The sequence below is a fragment of the Elephas maximus genome, chromosome 18, assembly GCF_024166365.1.
Source record: "Elephas maximus indicus isolate mEleMax1 chromosome 18, mEleMax1 primary haplotype, whole genome shotgun sequence".
NCBI lineage: Eukaryota > Metazoa > Chordata > Mammalia > Proboscidea > Elephantidae > Elephas > Elephas maximus.
This window is the reverse complement of record NC_064836.1, coordinates 28,174,864-28,199,599: the sequence shown is the minus strand read 5'-3', so window position 1 is coordinate 28,199,599 and position 24,736 is coordinate 28,174,864. Positions and strand designations below refer to the sequence as shown.

General features: G+C 45.8%; 1 protein-coding gene across 2 annotated transcripts in view; it reads left to right on the top strand.

Annotated features, from left to right (window-relative positions):
• Positions 1-393: 393 nt before the first annotated feature.
• Positions 394-24,736, top strand: part of IFNGR2 (interferon gamma receptor 2) — a 30,685-nt gene continuing 6,342 nt past the window's right edge. The window contains exons 1-4 of one of the 2 annotated variants that reach the window (XM_049857758.1): positions 394-702; positions 10,254-10,386; positions 20,527-20,720; positions 23,412-23,557. In XM_049857758.1, the coding sequence (XP_049713715.1) occupies positions 639-702; positions 10,254-10,386; positions 20,527-20,720; positions 23,412-23,557 (537 nt within the window). In that variant the 5' untranslated portion in view covers positions 394-638. Of the gene's footprint in view, positions 703-10,253; positions 10,387-13,331; positions 13,466-20,526; positions 20,721-23,411; positions 23,558-24,736 lie in introns of those variants that run through there. The other variant, XM_049857759.1, reaches the window with a different exon arrangement.

The window sequence follows — 24,736 nt, the reverse complement described above, 5'->3', positions numbered from 1 at the left end:
GAGCAGCCAGAGAGGCGATGTGGGCTGTAGGAGCCTCCAGTCAGAGCGCGAGGCCCACCCGGCCTTGGATTTCGCGGGGTCTTTCCAAAAGGATCGCAAGCCCCCGGAGGCGGGCATCTAGAGGGTTCTCCGTCCCCTGCCACCTCCCCGGGCCCGCGTCAGCCCCTCCTCTGGGCCAGGCCTTGGAGGGGGCCGGCCGGGGAGGGGTGCCGGCCTGGCGGGGGGCGGGCGGTCGGCGCCCGGCAGCGGGGGCCTGGCTGGTAGGCCCGGACCTGGACTCTCCGGCCGCGGCCGCGGCTCCAGCCCTCTAGGCACAGCCCCGCCGGGGAAAGTCCCGCGGGGGGCGGGGGGCGGGGGCGGGTGCGCGGCGGGGGCGGGTCCGCGGCACCGGGCGGGGCCTCAAGGCGTGCGGGCGCCCAGCGGGGCTCTTCGGCCGCCCAGGGGGCTTCTCCGCCCGGACTCGCTGCCAGCGCCGCCGGCGCCCGGGAAGAGGCGGCCCGCAAGGCAGCCCCTGCGCCTGCGCCGGCGCCTGCGCCCGCCATGGTGGCCGAGGCGGCAACTCGAGCGGCTCCGCGAACCCCGCGCGGGGCCCGGGCCGCGCCGTGAGCCGCCGCCGCCGCGCGAAGCGTCCCGGGGCCATGCGGTTGCCGCTGCTCCTGCAGCTGCTGTCGCTGCTCGGCGGCCGCGCGGCATCCCCCCCAGGTAAGCTGGGGGCGCCCCCAGGCCCACGGAGGGGGGGCGGGTGCGGGCGGTGCCTGGAGCGGTGAGAGACTGAGGGGGTGCCTAGAGCGGGAGGGGCGGGCGGCGGGGAATTCCGGGCAGCCTTCTCTGGGCGAGGAGCTGGCGGGCAGGGACAGACGTCGCCCCCCACCACCCCCGCGTCCTGCCCCAGGACCTCCCACCCAAGAAGGGGGCGCCCACACTGTCCCTTCACGACGCCCCACGCCCCGCCGTGCCTTTCCGCACGGCCGCCCCCGCCTTGTAACGAGGGCGGCCAGAGCATCCCAAAGTCTGGAAGTGAAGAAGGGAAAAATTGACGCCAGGGTTCGAGGAGGGGCACAGATTTCTCACCCAGGCTGGACTGAGCTTTGCCCTTGCTTGGCGCGCCCTCCCCAGTGGCCTGAGAGCCCGTTTGCTTGTGCCGTTGGAGGGTGAGCCGTGGGGCACGTAGTCACTTCTCACTGTGGCTGCGGCGTGTTTGGTTTGGATGTGAAGTCTGGAGAGTAAGTTTTCTGAGATCAGATGGTAGTAGAAGGGCATTGAGGGCAGCACCCAGAAACGTCTGGATCGCCCCAGTTGTGTCGAGGGTGACAGCTGAACCAGGCTTTTAATCTCAGCTCTGAACCCATTGTTTACCTGGACTGCACCTTAGTTCCCACCTCTGACACTAACTGATCATACCTCATGAGCCAAACATAAAAAGCAAAAGGAAAAAAAAAAAAAAATCAGGGTAGAACATTCTGCATATGTGTACGTGTTTGTCTTTTGCTTTGTTCTTTCCCATAGAGACACTGATACCATAAGTTGGATAACACTTAAATAGTCTTTAAGATTTAGAAGGTTCCTCCTAGTTGAAGTCTTAACATGTTGTCTGCTGTTTGTTTCTTCTGACAGCACCCATTGCAAAGGCCTTTAGGTTTCCAGGAGTTAATACAAAAAGCTCCATGTTATAAACCAAAAACTCGTTGCCATCAAGTCAGTTCCAACTCATAGCAACTCTATAGGACAGAGTGGAGCTGCCCCATAGAGTTTCCAAGGAGCACCTGGTGGATTCGAACTGCTGACCTTTTGGTTAGCAGTGGTAGCGCTTAATCACTTGGTCACCAGGGTTTCTCCATGATATGGGGATCCTTGTATATGGGGATCTCTGCTCCTAGTTCACTGATGGTTTTTCTGTAGGAGTCAGACAGATGTGCTGGAATCTAGACTCTGCCCCTCCCAGCTTCAAGTCTTGAGCAACCTTTGTCTCCTTCCTCTGAGCCTTCTCCAGTGACAGACAAAATGTTGGTAATTGCCCCAGCTGGGTGACGGGCAAGTGCTGGTACTTTATGCCAGCTACTCCAAGAGTGGTACGTGAATTCTTACTCATCTGTGATAAATCCAGAAATCGAGAAAAATGTTTTAAAACTTTGCGATTTGACATTGTGGCAATACCCAAGAGCATTACCCTTTTTTTTTTTTTTTAAGTGATTAACTTTTGTTGTATTGTATAAAAGTTTTGGTCTTTGTGATGTATTGGAAATAAACTGGTCCCTCACTATAGATTGTTTGGAATGTAGTACCTCTCTATACTAACCCCTACCTTAGTGACTATTTGAAAATTTTCATAATAAACAGTTAAAAGAAAACTAACTGGGTCATATTCTAGAGAAATTGTTTTTTTAGTCAAAACACAGACTAGAAATATTAACGGATTATTTAGTAAACAAAAACCAAACCCATTGCCATTGAGTCAGTTCTGTCTCACAGTGACCCTATAGGACAGAGAACTGCCCCATAGAGTTTCCAAGGCTGTAATCGTTACGGAAGCAGACTGCCACATCTTTCTCCCACAGAGCGACTAGTGGGTTCCAACCACAGACCTTTCGGTTAGCAGCCAAGCGCTTAACTACTGGGCCACCAGGGCTCCTTCACAGTAAACAACTGGTGGAAGTTTTTCCACACTTTTCCATAATTTGTAAGTGTCCTTCAATGATGATGAAATTGCTTTAATGGCTAGAGAAAAGATTAGAGTATTGGAAACAAAATTTTAAAAGGAGGAACTTATAATACCTACCCCTAGAGATGTTGTAAGGATAACACATGTAAAACTTTGGAACCCAACACAGTTTGCGGCAATGCTTTTGAGTGGTAGCCATTACTTTGGCTAGAAAGTGTTAATCAGCAGCACTAAAGTACAGGAAGTATTACTGATTCATTAGTAACTTAATTATATGAGTGTTAAGGCTTCTTTTTTTTTTTTTTTAACTTTTATTGAGCTTCAAGTGAACATTTACAAATCAAGTCAGTCTGTCACATATAAGTTTATATACATCTTACTCCTTATTCTCACTTGCTCTCCCCCTAATGAGTCAGCCCTTCCAATCTCTCCTTTTGTGACAATTTTGCCAGTTTCTAACCCTCTCTATCCTCCCATCCCCCCTCCACACAGGAGATGCCAACACAGTCTCAAGTGTCCACCTGATATAATTAGCTCACTCTTCTTCAGCATCTCTCTCCTACCCACTGTCCAGTCCCTTTCATGTCTGATGAGTTGTCTTCGGGGATGGTTCCTGTCCTGTGCCAACAGAAGGTTTGGGGACCATGCCCGCCGGGATTCCTCTAGTCACAGTCAGACCATTAAGTATGGTATTTTTATGAGAATTTGGGGTCTGCATCCCACTGATCTCCTGCTCCCTCAGGGGTTCTCTATTGTGCTCCCTGTCAGGGCAGTCATCGATTGTGGCCGGGCACCAACTAGTTCTTCTGGTCTCAGGATAATGTAGGTCTCTGGTTCATGTGGCCCTTTCTGTCTCTTGGGCTCTTAGTTGTCGTGTGACCTTGGTGTTCTTCTTCTCCTGTAATCCAGGTGGGTTGAGACCAATTGATGCATCTTAGATGGCCGCTTGTTAGCATTTAAGACCCCAGACGCCACATTTCAAAGTGGGGTGCAGAATGTTTTAATAACAGAATTATTTTGCCAATTGACTTAGAAGTCCCCTTAGAGCATGGTTCCCAAACCCCCGCCCTTGCTCCGCTGACCTTTGAAGCATTCATTTTATCCCGGAAACTTCTTTGCTTTTGGTCCAGTGCAGTTGAGCTGACCTTCCATGTATTGAGTGTTGTCCTTCCCTTCACCTAAAGCAGTTCTTATCTACTAATTAATCAGTAAAAAACGCTCTCCCTCCCTCCCCCCCTCGTAACCACAGAAGTATGTGTTCTTCTCAGTTTATACTGTTTCTCAAGATCTTATAATAGTGGTCTTATACAATATTTGTCCTTTTGTCTCTGACTGATTTCGCTCAGCATAATGCCTTCCAGGTTCCTCCATGTTATGAAATGTTTCACAGATTCGTCACTGTTCTTTATAGATGCGTAGTATTCCATTGTGTGAATATACCACAATTTATTTACCCATTCATCCGTTGATGGACACCTTGGTTGCTTCCAGCTTTTTGCTGTTGTAAACAGAGCTGCAATAAACATGGGTGTGCATATATCTGTTTGTGTGAAGGCTCTTGTTTATCTAGGGTATATTCTGAGGAGTGGGATTTCTGGGTTGTATGGTAGTTCTATTTCTAACTGTTTAAGATAACGCCAGATAGATTTCCAAAGTGGTTGTACCATTTTACATTCCCACCAGCAGTGTATAAGAGTTCCAATCTCTCCACAGCCTCTCTAACATTTATTATTTTGTGTTTTTTGGATTAATGCCAGCCTTGTTGGAGTAAGATGGAATCTCATCATAGGTTTAATTTGCATTTCTCTAATGGCTAATGATCGAGAACATTTTCTCATGTATCTGTTAGCTGCCGGAATATTTTCTTTAGTGAAGTGTGTGTTCATTTCCTTTGCCCACTTCTTGATTGGGTTGTTTGTCTTTTTGTGGTTGAGTTTTGACAGAATCATGTAGATTTTAGAGATCAGGCGCTGGTCGGAGATGTCATAGCTGAAAATTCTTTCCCAGTCTGTAGGTGGTCTTTTTACTCTTTTGGTGAAGTCTTTAGATGAGCATAGGTGTTTGATTTTTAGGAGCTCCCAGTTATTTGGTTTCTCTTCGTCATTTTTGGTAATGTTTTGTATTCTGTTTATGCCTTGCATTAGGGCTCCTAGGGTTGTCCCTATTTTTTCTTCCATGATCTTTATCGTTTTAGTCTTTATGTTTAGGTCTTTGATCCACTTGGAGTTAGTTTTTGTGCATGGTGTGAGGTATGGGTCCTGTTTCATTTTTTTGCAAATGGATATCCAATTATGCCAGCACCATTTGTTAAAAAGACTATCTTTTCCCCAATTAACTGACACTGGGCCTTTGTCAAATACCAGGTGCTCATATGTGGTTGGATTTATATCTGGGTTCTCAATTCTGTTCCATTGGTCTATGTGCCTGTTGTTATACCAGTACCAGGCTGTTTTGACTACTGTGGCTGTATAATAGGTTCTGAAATCAGGTAGCGTGAGGCCTCCCACTTTCTTCTTCTTTTTCAGTAATGCTTTGCTTATCCGAGGCTTCTTTCCCTTCCATATGAAGTTGGTGATTTGTTTCTCTATCACCTTAAAAAATGACATTGGAATTTGGATCGGAAGTGCATTGTATGTATAGATGGCTTTTGGTAGAATAGACATTTTTACTATGTTAAGTCTTCCTATCCACGAGCAAGGTATGTTTTTCCATTTAAGTAGGTCCTTTTGAATTTCTTGTAGTAGAGCTTTGTAATTTTCTTTGTATAGGTCTTTTACATCCTTGGTAAGATTTATTCCTAAGTATTTTATCTTCTTGGGGGCTACTGTGAATGGTATTGATTTGGTTATTTCCTCTTCGATGTTCTTTTTGTTAATGTAGAGGAATCCAAGTGATTTTTGTATGTTTATCTTATAACCTGAGACTCTGCCAAACTCTTCTATTAGTTTCAGTAGTTTTCTGGAGGATTCCTTAGGGTTTTCTGTGTATAAGATCATGTCATCTGCAAATAGAGATAATTTTACTTCCTCCTTGCCAATCTGGATGCCCTTTATTTCTTTGTCTAGCCTAATTGCCCTGGCTAGGACTTCTAGCACAATGTTGAATAAGAGCGGTGATAAAGGGCATCCTTGTCTGGTTCCCGTTCTCAAGGGAAATGCTTTCAGGTTCTCTCCATTTAGAATGATGTTGGCTGTTGGCTTTGCATAGATGCCCTTTATTATGTTGAGGAATTTTCCTTCAATTCCTATTTTGGTGAGAGTTTTTATCATAAAAGGGTGTAGGACTTTGTCAAATGCCTTTTCTGCATCAATTGATAAGATCATGTGGTTTTTGTCTTTTGTTTTATTTATGTGGTGGATTACATTAATGGTTTTTCTGATATTAAACCAGCCTTGCATACCTGGTATAAATCCCACTTCATCGTGGTGAATTATTTTTTTGATATGTTGTTGAATTCTATTGGCTAGAATTTTGTTGAGGATTTTTGCATCTATGTTCATGAGGGATATAGGTCTGTAATTTTCTTTTTTTGTGATGTCTTTACCTGGTTTTGGTATCAGGGAGATGGTGGCTTCATAAAATGAGTTGGGTAGTATTTCGTCATTTTCTATGCTTTGAAATACCTTTAGTAGTAGTGGTGTTAACTCTTCTCTGAAAGTTTGGTAGAACTCTGCAGTGAAGCCGTCCGGGCCAGGGCTTTTTTTTGTTGGGAGTTTTTTGATTACCGTTTCAATCTCTTTTTTTGTTATGGGTCTATTTAGTTGTTCTACTTCTGAATGTGTTAGTTTAGGTAGGTAGTGTTTTTCCAGGAATTCATCCATTTCTTCTAGGTTTGCAAATTTGTTAGAGTATAATTTTTCGTAATAATCGGATATGATTCTTTTAATTTCAGTTGGGTCTGTTGTGATGTGGCCCTTCTCGTTTCTTATTCGGGTTATTTGTCTCCTTTCCTGTATTTCTTTAGTCAGTCTAGCCAATGGTTTATAAGGCTTCTATTTGTAATCATTTTAGCTGCTTAATTTTTCAGTGGATTGAATAGCTATGTGCGCCATAGAACCATTAATTGCTGACTTGAACATTGAAAGATTTTAATGTGCTTCGAGGCCACTGAGAAAAACACTAACTCACAAACAACATAAAAATCATTGCAAATGAATGTACATTGGGTAAACCCATTTGTCTGTAATCTCAACAGTTGAAACTATCAAGTAGCTAGAATATTTTTGGCAAACTCTATAAATGATAATAATAGATACTTTTTGGGGGGAACCTATTCTCGGTCAGATAAGGTGATAAGCGCTTTATATACATTATCGTTCTTAATTTTCTCATTATTTTGAAGTGGGCAATACCCTCATTTTACTCCCAAGGGAACAAACCATGCTTTAATAGGAAGAGACAAACGATTTAGGTAAATGCGCTGATGTCGTATTTACTGAAGAGAGCACCTTCCTAGTCATGATTGAGATATTAGAGAACGTATTTTTAGTTCTCCCCACCTCCAGGGTGTCAGAGGTGGGATAATCGATGTTCATCATAATGCCCCTACTCATGGAAAAGTCTTGAAGAGTCTTTAGTTTTCAAAGATTAAATGATGAATTGTAATGTTCATTGTATTTTATTATCTGTACGTGATACGTGTTAACCCGATTATGCTGTTAGACCTAGGATATCCTATTCTTAAAATATATAAAGTCCCAAACACCTGGATCCAAGGTGGATCAGGAGTGGTGGGTTGGGGCAAGAAGGTGGCACAGAAGGAGCTGTGGTTGTGAGATGTAGTTTACGAATCGTTGCCTCAAAGACCAAGGAAAAGGAGGTGGAGTGAGGCTCCTATTAAGGACTGTGAGCTTTTACCTTGTAGGACTTGAGTGTCCATCTATAGGGACTATATTAGTTTCCTATTGCTACTGCAGCAAAATTACCACAAAGTTAGTGACTTAAAACAACAAGAGTTTCTTATCTTGTAGTTCTGTAGCTCGCAAATCTGATATGGGTCTCAGTGGGCTAAAATCAAGGTGTCGGCAGGACTGTGTTCCTTTCTAAAGGTTCTTGGAGGGGAATTCTTTGCACTGTTTTAAGCCACCTACTACAAATGGTTAACGTGCTCAGCTGCTAACCAAATGGTTGGCTGTTTGAGTTCACATAGAGGTACCTTGGAAGAAAGGCCTGGTGAGCTACTTCCAAAAATATCGGCCACAGAAAATCCTATGGAACACAGTTGTACTCTGGCATACATGGGGTCACCATGAGTCAGAGTTGACTCAACGGCAACTTTTTTTATTTAAGTTCTCAATAATTTTTTACAGCAGCAATAGGGAACTACAGGCATCAGAGCCCTCTGAGACTCTTTGACAGGGTGCCCTGCCCCTTCCCCCGAGGCACAGCACTGCCGTCGCTCAGTTTTGGGATCAGCTGCTTTACTCATTTGTCTGCCTGCTGTGGCCCAGGCTTCCAGAAAAGCCTGGTGTGAATCAGGAGAGGTGTGGTTAGCTGTTTGAATAAAGATCCCAAATGGAGGTCAGCCAGAGCTCCCAGATGTAGAGGCAATAGGCATTCTGTGGGTAAACAGGTCCCCAAACTCCAGGTTAGATATCTTGCAGAAAGGCCGTGTGCCCAGCTGCAGGCCCCTCTGGGCCCATTCTTCAAGCTGGGATGCACTTACTGAAAATGTGTGGTTTGAATTTCCTGCTTAATAGCGGGGCAGATTATCCAGTAGTAAAGCACAGTGCTCACATTGCTCACCAGATGATCCCTAGTGAACAATTTCACTTTTTTACCACATCAAAGAGTCTGCTTCTGGATATGGCTGGCATCTATCTCTCTCCCAGGCCCACAGCCCCTTCCTGTGGAATCAAAGCCTCTTTTCAAATTTATAGTCTCTGACAGGGCAGATGACCCAGTGAGCAAGGTAAGCGCAGGCTGACCTGTGCTCCTTCCTAATCTGTAGTGAACAATTTCACGTGTTTTTCACCACACGGTATTTACTTCCTAATCTGATGCGAAATTGTTCAACCCGAGCTTACCTTTTTATTGGATTGTCCGCCCCTGCCTGCTTTGAAGTCTGGAACAGCATGTTTTTCAGACTTTTTTTTTCCACCCACTGGGGGTTTCTCATTAATCTTTCAATCTTGGAGGAAGTATCTTTGCTGTAGTGTCTTACAGAGAAAAGGCCCCGTGCCCTCAGCACGTAGCCCAGTCCTGAACACCTGCCTGTGTGGGGGGCTTGAGGCCATTTCCTCCAGGTCACCCAAAGGTAGGGGACTCTGATATTGGTGGTGGTTCCACCAAAACCAAAACCCACTTCCTTCGAGACAATTCCAACTCACAGTGACCCAGTAGGACAGCAGAACTGCCTGCAGGCTTTCCAAGGCTGTGATCTTTATGGAAGCAGACTGCCACATCTTTCTTCTGCATTCCACAGGGAGTGTTACTCAGCTATTTCAGGCTCTCAAACTTAATGTGCATAAGAATCAGCTTGGAGGTGGCTGAACATGCATCTCTGCCTGGCTGGAGGGGGCCTGGGAATCTGCATTTTAACATGTACCTCAGTGATTGCAATGCTGGGAGTCCTTGAGAAACACTTCTGATGAAGCTCAGAGGACCCATGTGACCCAGTATCTTCAGGCTCTGGAACAAACCATCCCCCCTCCATATGAGCAGCAGGGCTAAAGTGATGAAACCCCACCGGCGCCCAGATAGCTAATCACCCCTCTCAGGTAGTCAGGCAGGGAGATCTACCTGGGGTCCGTGCAGCGAGACACAGAGCCTCTGGAGTATAAAACTGGCTGCGGTGGGACTTCCGGGCCCCTCACCTGCAGTGCAAGAGGGGGCTCCAGTGCGAGAGTCTCCATCGCTGCCCAGACAGTTTTTGGGGTGGGGGGACGGCGGCGGCTCGCCGTGGAGCTGTTCCCTGGTTTGCACTCCCTGTTGTCTGTAAGCAATTGAGCTGCTTTCAGTTGCCAACACTTCGTGAGTGCCTTGTGTGTGGCTTGGTCAGACTCGATGGACGGAACACCCGTGGAGCAGGTGATGCCACTGGGCAGAATCCTCATCCTAGCAGACTTGTGGCTACTGGGAATCCAGAGACAGCTGTTAAGACAACCTATGTGTGCAACACAGTGTTTTGTCGAGGTCTACCAAACACTTCCTTAGTACCACGTGTGGGTTAACGCGTATTATGTGCTTGCCAACTTAATCTTTGGCCCAGGCCTATGTGGTGTATCCCTTGTTCCTGAAGGGGAAACCGAGGTGCAGACAGGTTAAGAAACGTGCCCAGTCACATGCGCTTACTAATGGTACAGCAGCGCCTGGGGCCTGTACATTAAGGACTGGGACCTGCAAGCAGAAAGGCAGCTCAGAGCACATCTTTTCTACTGGCTGTGTCAGTAGCGCCATCTCTGTAGTCAAGGGTGGGGTAAGGGTCATGCCCAGGGAGAACAGGTATTACTCTTCTTCATCTTGACAAAAATTGAATTGTTATGGATGACTTTGGTAGTGTGCGTTTAAATATTTCTGTATTTGATTTTTCTTCTTTTTACCTCCCTTTCTCTCCCCTCTTCCCTTCTCTGATTCTCTCTCTGCCCCTCTCAAGACCCTCTTTCCCAGCTGCCCCCTCCTCAGAACCCGAAGATTCGCCTGTACAACGCGGAGCAGGTTCTGAGTTGGGAGCCGGTGTTCCTGAGCAATGACACGAGGCCGGTGACCTACCGGGTGCAGTACAAATAGTAAGCCCATGTTTCTGTTACCATCCATGCTGGGAGTTGGGGGGGTGGTCATCACAGAACCCTAGGGCCAGCCAGTAGTTACTGCCTCTTAACCAGTTATTGTTGCGTCAGCTCCGACTCATGGTGACCCTGTGTTTGTCAGAGTACAACTGTGCTCTGTAGGGTTTTCAATGGCCGGTTTTTCCAAAGTAGATCACCAAGCCCTTCTTCCAAGGCACCTCTAAGTGGATTCGAATTGCCAAGCTTTCAGCTTGCACCATTGTAATCAAACTTATTGGAAGGAGTTTTTTTCTCTTGAACTTTTTTGTGCGTGTGGTGAAGATATATGTAACAAAACATACGCTATCTCAATAATTTCTTCTCTAGTACTTTTAAAATCCCCGAGGACACAGAGGCACAACCTCCCACGCATTTGAAAGCATTTGAAGGCTTAAGCTGATGGCCAGAGAACTTCCGCTGTCTGACCACACGGCTGCTTAGTTCGTGGAAGTTGATTGTTTCATTGGCTTCAGGAGAAGCGTTATGTAAAAGGACTTCCTTGTGTTCAAAGGGCTAGAGACATCCTTGAGTGATAACACCTTCTTCAAGTTTAAAAACCTGATTTATTTAATCTTATAGACCAAATTTAGCCCGGTAAGGAATTTATTCATTTGGTTACAATTAATTCTCAGTCTCTAAACCGATTTTCTGTTTCATCTGTTATTCTGGCCCCTCACTCTCTCTCTCATTCTTTTCAAGACTTCTTCATGGTTTGTCATCCCGTGATTTGCAGCTTAAACACATTTAGGAAGAAGAAAGGCAAAATCCAAGTCCTCGATTATTGTTTAGCTCGTTAAGTAGATTAGTTGAAGATTAAGTATTGGCTACATCATTTTATGTGGTACAGTTAAGCACTTGACTGCTGGCTAAAAGGTTGGAGGCTCACACCCACCCAGAGGCGTCTCAGAAGATGTGAGTCAGAATCAACTGAACAAAAACAGATCGCTTTATACTACTGAATTAGCAAATGTGAAGCCATGATAATGCTGGCACTGTGGCAGTGTGACACACAGCTGGCTGCAGGATCAGTTAGGCCATGTGGAAAGCAGTTCTACCCTAAGCAGAGAATCTGACCCTCTTCAAGAAAAAAAAGAAACAAAAACTATATTCATGAAGATACTTGCTGAAGTGCCTGTGTGTGCCCGTAGGCAGGAAGAGAGCAAATTGTGGTACGTTAACTTACTACGTGATTCTGTGGTAGCTGGTAGTGACTGCAGCTGTGTAAAACGTGGGGTGTATTTATGGTGAAGAACTGGGAGGGAACGGGGAAAAATTAAAGGCAGTTGATTTGTTGGAGTTGGAGGAGTGGGTTTCCAGATTACTTCTTTTTCACTTTTAAATGTCTACTGTAACCATATTAATAAAAATAGATGCTAAAGCGGGGTCTGGGGGTTATCTCTGTATCATATTTATCTGTTTCCCAAGTAATTATAAATTACCAATATGAGAATTTATAATAAACAGTGACTAGCTCCATAATTTGCAGCGTTGGGGAAATATAATTAAAAATAGAACCTGCTCCCATCCCAGAAAACCTCTCCACAAAGGCAGAAGAGAAAGAAAACAGTTTTAATGTTAAACCAGAATGTGATGCATCACGGTTTGCTCAGGGATTGCAAAGACAGAAGTCTGACCCTCCATGTAGCCAAGTAGATGAAACTTCATACCTGTCCTCAAGACAAATGAGAATTAGTCCTCAAGTGCGAGGACTTCACAGCACCATATCTCACACCAAGTTCATCCTAAATTCATCTGGTAATGGGGGTGGCCACCTGTGTTTGCTGATTGCCTTTTCCAAAGCAAAAATAAGCTTCTCCTGTCTTTATGACTGTCCTTGGCCTAGAGCCCTGGTGGCGTAGTGGGTTAAGAGCTTGGCTGCTAACTAAAAGGTTGGCAGTTTGAATCCAGCAACTGCTCCTTGGAAACCCTATAGGGCAGTTCTGCCCTGTCCTACAGGGTCACTGTGAGTCGGAATTGACTTGATGGCAACGGATTTTTGGTTTTATATACACAGAGATGCGGGTGCAATGGTTAAGAGTTTAGATGCTAATCAAAAGGTGGCAGTTCAAATCCACCAGCCACTCCTTGGAAACCCTGTGGGGCAGTTCTGCCCTGTCCTATAAGGTTGGTATAAGTTTATGAGTTGAAATCAACTTCACGGCAATGGGTTTGGTTGGTTGTTTGGTTGTTTTGGGGGGGTGCAAACGGTGAGAGGGAGAGAGAAGGGGAAAGAGAGTAGGGAGCTGGAAACCCCCGGGGTGGTGTAAACAGTTAATGTGCTTGGCTGCTAACCAAAAGATTGGAGGTTCAAGTCCACCCAGAGGTGCCTCCAAAGACAGACCTGGCAATCTACTTTTTAAAAATTAGCCACTGGAAACCCTATGAAGCACAGCTCTATTCAGGTACACATGGGGAGACCATGAGTCAGAGTCGACTTGACTGTCTTTGTTTGTTTTTTATCTTTATGACAGGAGATAGTTTTGCAGCTTGGAGCAAGGTGCCAGGGGACTTTAGGCCCCTACCGTCCCACAGAACCTTGAGGATTACATCTCAAAGAGGAACGCTGTACAACTGGTTGGAAGCTTAAAACCTTTTTAGAGGATTTATATACATTCCAAAAGAGGCAGAGAAAGAATTTACAGTTACAGATTTTCTAAAGTAAATGCTCTAAGAAAAGGGAAGAGGGAGTCTCTGGTTGCACCAGGAAACATTATTTTTTTGTTTTGTTTTTTTCAATTTCTTTTTACCCTTAGAGCAGGTCCCAGTGGAAAAATGAAAATGCAGGGTCTCTCATTCAAAACTTTTTCAGCATTTCAAGACAGAGTGTTAAACCCGGTGCCCTCTAAGAGCCCCCACGGTGCTGCATTAAAAGTCATGTTTTCTTTGCCTGGCTTCCTCCCCAACAGTGTTGTATTGAGAAATCCTGTTTCCTTTGCTGCCCCCGCCTGCCCCCCAGCTTTGCATGTGAATCCTGCGTTCACGTGGAGGTCGTGCATAAGCCTCATCGTCCCTGCGTAGTATGATCAAGAATGTTGCTGAGGTAACTTGCATGAACTCCCTACTTGTAAATCCCATTTAAAAATAACCTGCCCGCCCACCCTTGGTGAGCAGTCTTGGCAGCAGCAGCTCCAGCTGACTCCTTTCCTTGTACAACGAAATAAAAGTGCCTTTCTCGTTCGCCAACTTCGGTCCCTCGTTTACTGGCCAATACGAGAGTCATACCAAGCAAGAGCCTGGGGTTTCCACCCAGTAACAAGCAGGGGGAAACCCTGGTGGCTTGGTGATTAAGAGCTATGGCTGCTGACCAAAAGGTCAGCAGTTCGAATCCACCAGGTGCTCCTTGGAAACTCTATGGGTCAGTTCTACCCTGTCCTATAGGGTCACTATGACTCAGAATCGATGGCAGTGGGTTTGATTTGGTTTTTGGTTTTAACAAGCAGGACCCAAGCTAGGTTGCAGGCCTGTGAAGCCACCAGCTCTACAGCTGGCACTTAGCAAGGATAATACCCTCCAGCTATACAGACAGAGGAAGTCATGGACCCCTTGTGAGCATCCCTTAGCCTTGAGTGTGCTTGTGGGTTGAGGGAAGCAGTGCCTCTGAATATTGGGAAAAACTATTGAATTTGTTTAAGTCTGGCAGAGTTTCATTTCATAGACTAATTTGTCTCATTGTGTTTTCTGAAAGCACGTTATAGGTATTTTTTCAGAGATGGAGGCAGGCTTTAGCAAAAGAACATCCCGTATTTGGACAGCTGAAGTAGCTGCCCTTGAGCAGGTTCTGACCCATGACTGTGTCAGAGTACGGCTGTGCTCCATAGGGTTTTCGAGAGCTGAGTTTTCAGAAGTAGATTGCCAGGCCTTTCTTTTGAGGCACCTCTGGTGGGTTCAAACTCCCAAACTTTTGGTTCGTAGTCGAGCGCTTAACTGTTCGTGCCACCCATGGACTCTTGGAAGAGTTGAGAGGTCACTAAAAATTGAAGCTGAGGCTGATTTTTTTCTTTTCTAATTGCAGATTTAATGATAGAAGAAGGCACTTGGTTTTGTTTTGGTTTTAGCTATGTTAGTATGTTGGGAACTTTTTCTTTAAATAATTTTGAAGCTTGTGGGACTTAGAATGTTCACTCGTATTTCTCTTCAGTAAGCGTTACTGTAATTATAAATGAAGCTGCCTCTGTTTTGTTACACTCATGATGGCAAAGCCAAAATTAGAGCGCTTTGCAGGAGAATTTGACGTTTAGATCAGGGGGTTAGAAATAGTAGCCTCCAGGTTCTTTGGCCAACAGTGTCTAATTTTTTTTTTTTCCTAGTTAGTTGCCAACATTAAAATATTTGGAGATTTTACACTAAAAAAAGACAAAACTTGATTCCTGGTTTTCCTTGAAAATACAGACAGTGGGCAGGCCTGGGCAGTGACACTGGCCACAGTTGGCACTGAAGGGCCCTCGCCAGGTCTCCACATCCTACCCAACCTGCTGTACTCACTCCTGGGACCCACCCACGCCAGTCTGTTCAACCGAATTGTACATCTGCCAGGTTTTCTACAGCTACCCATCATCCCTCCACTCACTCACAATGAAAAGTTCCAATCCTTTTGCCTCTTGGATTTTTTAAAATGTATTTGTTTAATTTTGAAAAAATTTTTTGGATCTTATTTTGGAATATCCAAGAAAAGTAGAAAGAATAGCATTAAAATGACCTGTGGTTCTACACTCCAAGATTCATCCCTATCCTTACTTTGGTGTATTCCTCTCTGGACTTTTTTCTAAATGTATTCACTTGTTTGAGAATACGTATGTGTAAAAATGAATCAACGCTGGGATTAGACTTTGGGCTCCTGCTTCCTCCCTTTTTTTCTTTTGGCAAACCTAGGTATGTTCATTTTTCACGTAATTGTCTTTGCTGCATACCCTATTGTATGATGTAAACAGGGCTTCGAACTGGTTATTTTTGGTTCAACCCCTTCTGAAAATTTGCATTTCCACCTCAGATACACTAAATTTTATGTGTGTGTGTGTGTATATATATATATTCTGATTCAGTATATCTGGGGTCAAAATGCAAATTCTCAGCAATCGAACCAAAAATAACTGTTTGGCAGCCCTGAGTGTAGTACAGATGTTGTGTTTAACTTTTCCCCACTGACGCAGGTTTACATAGTTAACTGGGTTTTTTTGTTGTTGTTTTTTGACTGCTGTAAGTAGTGTTCTGTTGGTTGCCCTTTTACATAAATAATCTCTGGCTGTTTTTTCTGTATTTTTAGAAGAGAAATGGTTAGGTGAAAAGGGACAGATTTATCGAACCCTTTTGTATATGGTCTAACAGGCTGTACAATGAAATCTTTAGTTTTTCAGGTAGCCAAGTCCCTAGGGACTGTGAGCAAGGGCGTGTCAGTGAGCAGGGCCTGTCACACATTTGAGGAAGACAGCAGCCTCATTGTCCTTAGCCTGAGGGGGATGGGTGGCTCAGACGTGGTTAAGCCTCAGAAGAGGGATCAGGATATCCTCGGCCCCCCAACATTCAGGCAGTATTGAACCACAAGCGCCAGCACAGCCCTGGCAGCTTTGGGATTTAGGTTGGAAATAAAATACAAACCCTAGCTTTACACGGAGCCCCTGGGTAGCGCAGTTGAGTGTTCAACTACTAACCGAATGGTTGGTAGTTCAAATCTACCCAGAGGCTCCTCAAAAGAGAGGCTTGGTGGTCTACTTCCGAAAGGTTATAGCTATTGAAAACCCTGTGGAGCACAGTTCTGCTCTGCAACACGTGGGGTTGCCAGTAGGAGTCGATTTGATGGCAACGGGTTTCTTTAATCCAGCTCCAGTATCCACACAGTTGACAGCTGTTCCGTGTTCCCTCTCATGACAAGGGTTGCTTTATAAAGTAGATAATTCCGGGGTGAGGGTGGGGAATAGCCATAATGGGTGGTTGTGAGGAGGAGCCTGGAGGACTTCCTGGGTGGAGTTCAGGCTGCGTGACTCAACAGAACCCTGGGCCGGAGGCTGGCGTTGGGCTGTCATATGTTCTTGAGGCAATGTTCATTCCATCACTCATTTAAATGGGCCAACATCCAATTGTTTTTAAGCCAGTTTAAAATAAAAAACAAAAACAGTTGCTGTCAAGTCAATTCTGACTTTTGGCCGCTTGGTGACCCCATGTGTGTCAGAGTAGAACTGTGCTATGTATTTTCAGTGGCTCATTTTTCAGAAATAGATCACCAGGTCTTTCCTCTGAGGTGCCTCTGGGTGGTGGGTGGATGCGAACCACTGACTTTTCCGCCAGCATTCAAGGACTCCAGATTACTTCTACCCTTGGCAAATAAAGGGGGGCAGCGTTCTAGGACACTAGAACCCTTTCCATTCACCCTTCCCCTAGAACTGCTGGCAATGTGTCAGTGTCATTTAAATTTGGATGGATGGCTAATCTTTAAACGTCTTTCTGAGAAACTTTTTTAAAAAGTAGTTCTGAGAAAGTGGCAGGGTTAGAGGGGAGGGTGATTCCCTGGTGAGTCAGGGGATGTGCCCCTGAGCGGTAGGGGGCGAGCCTGTGAGCAGTAGGGGTGCGCCTGAGCAGTAGAGGGCCTTGCACTCAAGTTCACTAGTGAGGGATAGGGGGGCGGGCATTATATCTTTAAGTTATCTGTGTACCCTGAAAGAAATGTCACTCACCCCTTCTGAAACAACCCCCAATCTGAGAGGAGGCGTCTGTGGTTTGGGATCCCTCTCCCCATTCGAGTCCATGACCCCAGGGCTTGGTGGCATACGTTTATGGCAAGAGAAATGCTGGCATCTCCTATAGAAATGCCGGCCAACGTCTTGAAGTGGTTTTCATAGTGACACTTGGAACTTTAACAGTCTCAAGAGTCAGGAAACCCTGGTGGCATAGTGGTAAGAGCTACAGCTGCTAACCAAAAGGTCAGCAGTTTGAATCCACTGGGCACTCCTTGGAAACCCTATGGGGCAGTTCTGCTCTGTCCTGTGGGGTTGCTATGAGTCAGAATTGACTTAATGGCAATGGGTTTAATTTGGGTTTTTTTAGTCAGGGTCAGGGATACATGTAGAAGCACGTGTGGTGTGTGAAAGCTGGTGGCAGGGGGACAGGGAGGGACCCCCTGACCTTGCTTGCTAGGCCAGAAGTTCTGTCTGTCCCCCACTGCTCCCCAGTGAGGGTCCTAGCAGCCACCTGCAGGGTTTTCTCAAGTCTTTCACATAAGACAAGGACGTGGTCAGAGCTGGGACTGGAGTCCCAGTTGGGCGTATGGCGTTGGAGCTCTGGGGAATGTGTGTTCACTCGCAGGCTGTGTTGCTGTGTCTTTGGGAGGGTTTTTGTAGGGGTGAGGGCAAACCCTCTAAATGGGCAGCTTGGGGTGAACACAGCTCCACACTAGGAGGAAGCATGAGTGGAGTTTGTATTTTTAGTGCAGGATCGTTCCTAAGACATGGGCTGCACAGAGTTTGGAGATTAAGGTCAGCTGTGGGACAGAGTGTGAGAAAATACTTGCAGGTCATATCTGATAAGGGACTGGTAACCAGAATAAAAAAAGGAACTTTTTACCACTTGGGATGATTAAAGTTGTGTGTCAGCTTGGCTGGGACATGATTCTCAGTGGTTTCAAATATGTAATGATGTAGTTTGGCAGTTATATGATGATGTGATTTGGCAGTTATGTAATGATGTAGTCATCATCCATGATGTGATCTGATATGATCAGCCAATCAGTTTGTAAGGGGAGATTCCTTGAGGGTATGGCCTGCATCCTATATATATATATATATATGTCTGTAATACCATCTGACCTCCAGTTCTTGGGACTTGAGCCAGCAGCCAGCAGCCTGCTGCCTTAGACCTGCTGATCTTGGGTTCATCAGCCCCTGCAGCTACATGAGTCAGAAGAGGTCTCCAGCCTGATGCCTGACCCCGGACTTGTAATGGACTTGCCAGCCTCTACAACTGTGTGAACCATTTCCTTGAGATAAATCTCTCTCTGTATATACTCATGTGTGTGTGTGTGTGAATACATGCTTCAGTGGTTTTGCTTCTCTAGAGGACCCAGTCCAAGACACAACATAACAATGAAAAGACAAACCAATTAAAAAATGGGGAAAGGACTTGAATAGACATTTCTCCAAAGAAGATATACAAATGGCCAAGTAGCACATGAAAAGATACCCAGCATCATTAGCCATCAGGAAAATGCAAATCAAAACCACAATGTGATATAGCTTCACATCCACTAGGAAGGCTAATCCAAAAGACAGATAATGATAAGAGTTGGCAAGGATGTGGAGGAACCTGAACTCTCAGATACATACTGCTGCAATGTAAAATGGTACAGCCCCTTTAGAAAACAGTTTGGCAATTCCTCAAAAAGTTAAACATAGAGTTACCATAAACTCAAAAAAAAAAAACAAACCCATCGCCATCAAGTCCATGCCGACTTATAACAAACCTATAGGGCAGAGTAGAACTGCCCCATAGAGTTTCCAAGGAGCAGCTGGTGGATTCGAACTGCCAGCCCTTTGGTTAGCAGATGTAGTCCTTAACTACTGCACCACCAGGGTTTCCAGAGTTACCATATGACCCAGCAATTCAACTCTTATATACCAAAGAGAATATATATGTCCATGAATGTTCATGCCAGCATCATACATGCCAAATATACATTAATAATAGTCAAAAAGTGGAAACAACCCAAAAGTGCATCAGTTGAAAAGGATTAATAAAATGTGGTACATCCATACAATAGATATTATTCGGCTGTAAAAAGGAATGGAGTTCTGACATGTGCTGTAACACACATGAACTTTGAAAGCATTATGCTAAGAAACTAGTCACTAAAGACCACATGTAGTCTGACTCCATTTATATGAAATGCTCAGAGTAGACAAATTTTTAGAAATAGAAAGCAGATGAGTGGCTGTTTAGGACTAAAGCCTTCAGTATGGATTACACCTCAACATAAAACAAAACAAAATCTTCACAACTGGACCAATAAGCAACATCACGATAAACAGAAAATAGTGAAGTTGTCAAGAATTTCATTTTACTTGGATCCATAATCAACACCCATGGAAGCAGCAGTCAAGAGATCAAATGATGTATTGCATTGAGCAGATTTGCGGCAAAAGACCTCTTTAAAATGTTAAAAAGCAAAGATGTTACTTTGAGGACTAAAATGTGCCTAGCCCAAGCCATGGTATTTTCATTCACCTCATATGCATGGGAAAGCTGGACAATGAATAAGGAAGACAGAAGAATTGATTCCTTTGAATTATGGCATTGGCAAAGAATATTGAATATACCATGGACTGCCAAAAGAAAGAACAAATCTGTCTTGGAAGTACAGCCAGAGTGCTCCTTGGAAGTGAGGGTGGCCAGACTTCGTCTCATGTATTTTGGACATGTCAGGAGGGATCAGTCCCTGGAGAAGGATATCGTGCTTGGTAAAGTAGAGGGTCCGAAAAATAGAAGACCCTCAAGGAGATAGATTGACACAGTGGCTGCGACAATGGGCTCAAACATAGCAATGATCATGAGGATGGCACAGGACCGGGCAGTGTTTCATTTTGTTGTACATGGGGTCGCTGTGAGTCGGAAATTACCCGACGGCACGTGACAACAACAGGACTAGGTGCTGTAGAAAAGAGGAGCAACTGCTAACAGGTATAGGGTTTCCTTTTGGGATGATGAAACATTCTAAAATTGATCATGATGGTTGTAAAACCCTATGAATATACTGAAAACCACTGAATTGTACACTTTAAATGGGTGAGTTGTATGCTGCTGTTAGTTGGCATCAGGTGGATCCCGACTCATGGTGACCCCATGTGTGTATAATAGAACTGTGCTCCATAGGGCTGTCCAGGCTGTGACCTTTGGGCAGCAGATGGCCAGGCCTGTCTTCTGAGGAGTCTCTAGGTGGGTTTGAACCACAACCTTTGGGCTGGTAGTTGAGCACTTAACCCTTCGTGTCACCCAGGGACTCCAGTGTGTTGTGTGGTATGTGAATTCTCAATAGAGCTGTTGAGAGAATGAGCTCTGGGCAAACTGTTATCTGTGAGAGGAGAGAGAATTCTGTGGATTGAAATCCTTTTTCCTTTCTAGCACTGCTAGCGAGTGGGGCGACGTGTCAGGAGTGAATTGTACGAAGACCACTGAGACCTGGTGCAACTTCACGGCAGCCAGCCTTTCACAGGGTTTCCCACGGCACTTCAATGTCTCTTTGCGTGTTCAAGCTGAGCTCGGAGAACGTGTCTCTGCCTGGGCGACGGTGCCTTGGTTTCAACACTACCGGAATGGTGAGACACCTTGGGTATTCAGTTCCTTCATATTGCCTAGGTTTTCTTCCCTTACCTCTTGCAGTGAGCAGTATTGATTCCAAGCACCTCAGTCCTCGCTCTTAACCCCAAATGACCAGCAAACAGGCAGGTGTGGTGGGGAAACCCCAGGACCTGCCATGGAGATTGATGCCAAAGGAGTGAGATTGCTAGACTAGGGGGTGGCACACTGCTGCTGCGGGCCACATCTGGCCCTCCGCCTGCCTGTGTAAATAAAGTTTTATTAGAACACAGGTGAAGCCTTTTGTTTACATATTGTCTGAGGTTACTTTCCTGCTACAACAGCCAAGTTGAGCAGGTGCAGCAGAAACCACTTGCCCTAAGTTACTATCCGGCCGTTTATATGGGAAATGTTTGCTTACCTCAGCGCCGGGCGGGATGCTCACGCATTGGCATCACTGGTCACAGCTCTCAGCTTAGGCGTGTCTTTTATCTAGGCCTTGTCATAAGAGCCAGTCTTTCAGCCCTGCCCTTTTGGCTGTTCAGTGATTAGTCCTGGCTGGTGCTTGTACTCTCTGCCCACTGTCATGTGGAAACAGACATGCACAACTCAAGAGAATACTCCCTACCATGCAGAGGCCTGCAGCAGGTGGCCTGCCCTGCCAGTTGGCATGCTTTCCTGCACTCTGCTCACTTAGCAGCTGAAAGGGAAGCTGGAGAACCTGTGTGTTAGCACTTGTGAACAGGGCTAACGAGGCAGCTTTTGTCACTAGCAGCCAGTCCACTCACATAGCTTGGCTGGTGGTGGACCTGGCCTGGTCCCATCTCTGCCACTGGGTGCTGTCTGGACTTAGCTCCTCCCCGAGAACAAAGAAGATCAGAGGACACAGGTGAGAACTCTCTAGAGACGTGTCATTTTTGCACAGAGAGAATCTTGCCCAAACCGTATGCCTGACCCAGCCACTCTGGGAGAGGCCAAGAGGGAGAGTGGACAGGGTCAGAGAAATCCACCCCATTGCTGTAACACACTGCTCACAGGTCACTAACGTGACTGTCTGTGGGTATAGAACATGCCAAGACAGGTCTCTAAGAACTCGAGAACCCAGCGCATACTTTGAGTTGCTTGGGTTAATTTTTCAGTGTAAACACTTTCTTGATACATACCATAACCTTTCACTTACAGTGTATAGAGCCGCAGTCCTTGGCTGTCCTGTGAATTACAGAAAAAGCCTGAACACAAAAACTTGACCAGTTGCTGTCAAGTGGATTCTGGTGCATGGCGCCTCCATGTGTGTCAGAGTAGAGCTGTGCCCACCATAGGGTTTTCAAGGCTGGTTTTTCAGGCCTTTCAGATCACCAGGCCTTTCTTCCTATTTCTTAGTTCTTAGGTTCAAACAGAGTCTAGCATTAAGCTAGACACAGAGACAAATGCATTTACAGGTTTGTAAATACTGGTTTTGGTCATTTATATTTATGTTTGATGTATCTGTGGTAGGTAGGGGCTAACAAAATCTTTTCCTCTCTGCATGAGAATTTGGCCTTTGGTTAACTTTCCAGCTGTGTTTCTCGGGGAATGTGACCCAAGTGTCCTGCTGACTATGTTACTAGGCAGCCCTGCTTATGGTGAAAAGGACCTCTGCTGGCCACACTACCTCTGAACCAGAGAACTGTGAATGCCTGTGGGAAGCCGCATCTTTTGGCTTTGCTGAGACCTGCAGTGATTCTTGTAACTGGGCGTGTCCCTTGTGAGGACCCTGGAAGCTCTTCTGTGGAGTTGTTACACGAGTCACTGGCTCCTAATCCAGGAAGCCACATCTGGACCCCAAACCAGAACGGCGTCTAGCATCTCCTTAGAGTCTGAGACCTGAGCCCCTGTGAATCCTCCTTTCCAAGACCTGTTTCTCTGCTCACTGGAGACTTCCCTTCCTCTGCCAGATCAGTCTGAAGGTCTAACATCACCTGTTCTGGTTTGGGGTCCAGATGTGGCTGACATGTTGCTCACGTGGCCTCTGACATGCTCTGGAGTTTGGGGGAGGTTTCAGTGGGTCCATTTATGCAACAAGAGCCCACCGCTGATCTGCTGAGTGTGAATCTCAGCTTCCGGCACCTGGGCGTCTCCTGGGAGCCAGAGAGTCTCACGCTGGCTACCGTGTGCCGTGCTATGGGGACCCCTCCTTCCAAGAGAAAGCAGCCCTGGTGCTGCGTGCAGCTGAGCCAGCTCCCTGTGCTGGCACCTTCCAGGCAAACCTGGTGACCTGGTGCTTGATGCACTGCAGCTGTGCCAGCTCCCTGTGCTGGCTCCTTCCAGGCAAACCTGGTGACCTGGTGCTTGATGCACTGCAGCTGTGCCAGCTCCCTGTGCTGGCTCCTTCCAGGCAAACCTTGGGTAATCCTGGGCATCTGAATACTTTGATGAGCTTCAAAAGAAGACACCCTGGTGGGTAATGCATATATTGCATATGGTTGTTTATATATAAATAAACGAATGAATACAAAAGCTATAAATAAATAATAAATATATACATATGTATGGACCCCTGGTGGCACAGTGGCTAAGAGCTTGGCTGCTAACCAAAAGGTCAGCAGTTCAAATCCACCAGCCGCTCTTTGGAAACCCTATGGGGCAGTTCTACTCTGTCCAATAGGGTTGCTATATATAGATATGCAGGTTTTTTTATGTACATATGTAGATATATGGTTTTTCTATTTCAGTTACTGTTGGGCCTCCAGAAAACATTGAGGTGGCTCCAGGAGACGGCTCACTTATCATCAGGTTCTCTGCCCCCTTTGACGTTGATGCCTCCATGGTCACTTTTCAGTATTACGCCCATTACTGGGAAAAGGCCGGAACCCAAAAGGCAAGAGTGTTTTTCTTCTTTTTTTATTTTCTTTTCTTTAGAGTTTCTGATTTAGGTAAAAGATCTCAAGGAGAAAGAGCATTCTAGGGAGAAGTGTTAGTAGGTGGGAGAAGGCCTGGCACATCTGGAGAGCTTCAAGGGCTTTGATCCATCAGAAACACAGGCCACATTAGGGGATGGCAGGGGAGAAGGTAACAAAAGTAGGTGGGATCAAAGAGGCCTGGTCAGCCTTGGGTAAGACCAGAAAAAGATGACAGCCTTCCCTCCTCTCAAGTGCCTGACTGCCCAAGCTGCACAAAGCTTAATAAGGTTTTATTATTTATGTAAACGTTATATTTTCTGAACTCAACATTATTAGTTTTTAATAATAATAAGAGCTTACGCTTATTGAGAGCTTTCTTTGTGTCCGGCCCTAGGCCAGGAGTTTCAGATAACATCATCTCATTTAATCTTTATCCCAACCTGTTTCACACAGAGGGAAACTGGGTGGTTGAGGAACTTGCCCAGAGTAAGCTCACACAAGGCAGGGCGGAGACGTCCAGTCTCCAGATCCACGCTCTTAATCACCATGTTTTTCTGCCATGTAGTTTATACTTGCACTTTCCTTTGGTTTCTTTATGGTGAGTCTGAAAACACTGGGGGAGGCAAAGCTCAGCTGAAGCATTTAGGGAATAAGGAAATGCCCACATCCCTAAATCAGCACACTGAGAGCTGGGTCAACTGGAGCAAAAGAAAGCCTGGCAGAATGCAGAAGGGGCAGATGACTGCTTTTCACATGTGCGTCTTTGACTTCACTTAGAGATCAGATACGGTGCTGGAGATGTGGAGATAGGCTCCAGCCTCGTGTGTCTGTACCATTGGGTTTCTTTACCACAGTGCTCCGTTCTGGAGGCCTGGCCACACTTCTGTTTTCTTATAATGGAGTCTATCCACTCTTGGTATCCTAGAGCTGGACAGGGCTGCCCAATGCTGGAGGGGTTGAAGCCAGCCCCATTTATCTGTATGTTCTCATCAAAAGTATATGGACCATGCTTCTACTGCCACTTAGCTCCCTGTCACTTAAACCCCCAGGCCATAGTTTCCTCTGGTGTAAGACATAACAGTTGAGTTATAAGTTGGAACCTGTGGGGAGGAGCTGGTATATCTGCCTCAGACCCCTTTCCCCTTTTCGTCTGGAGC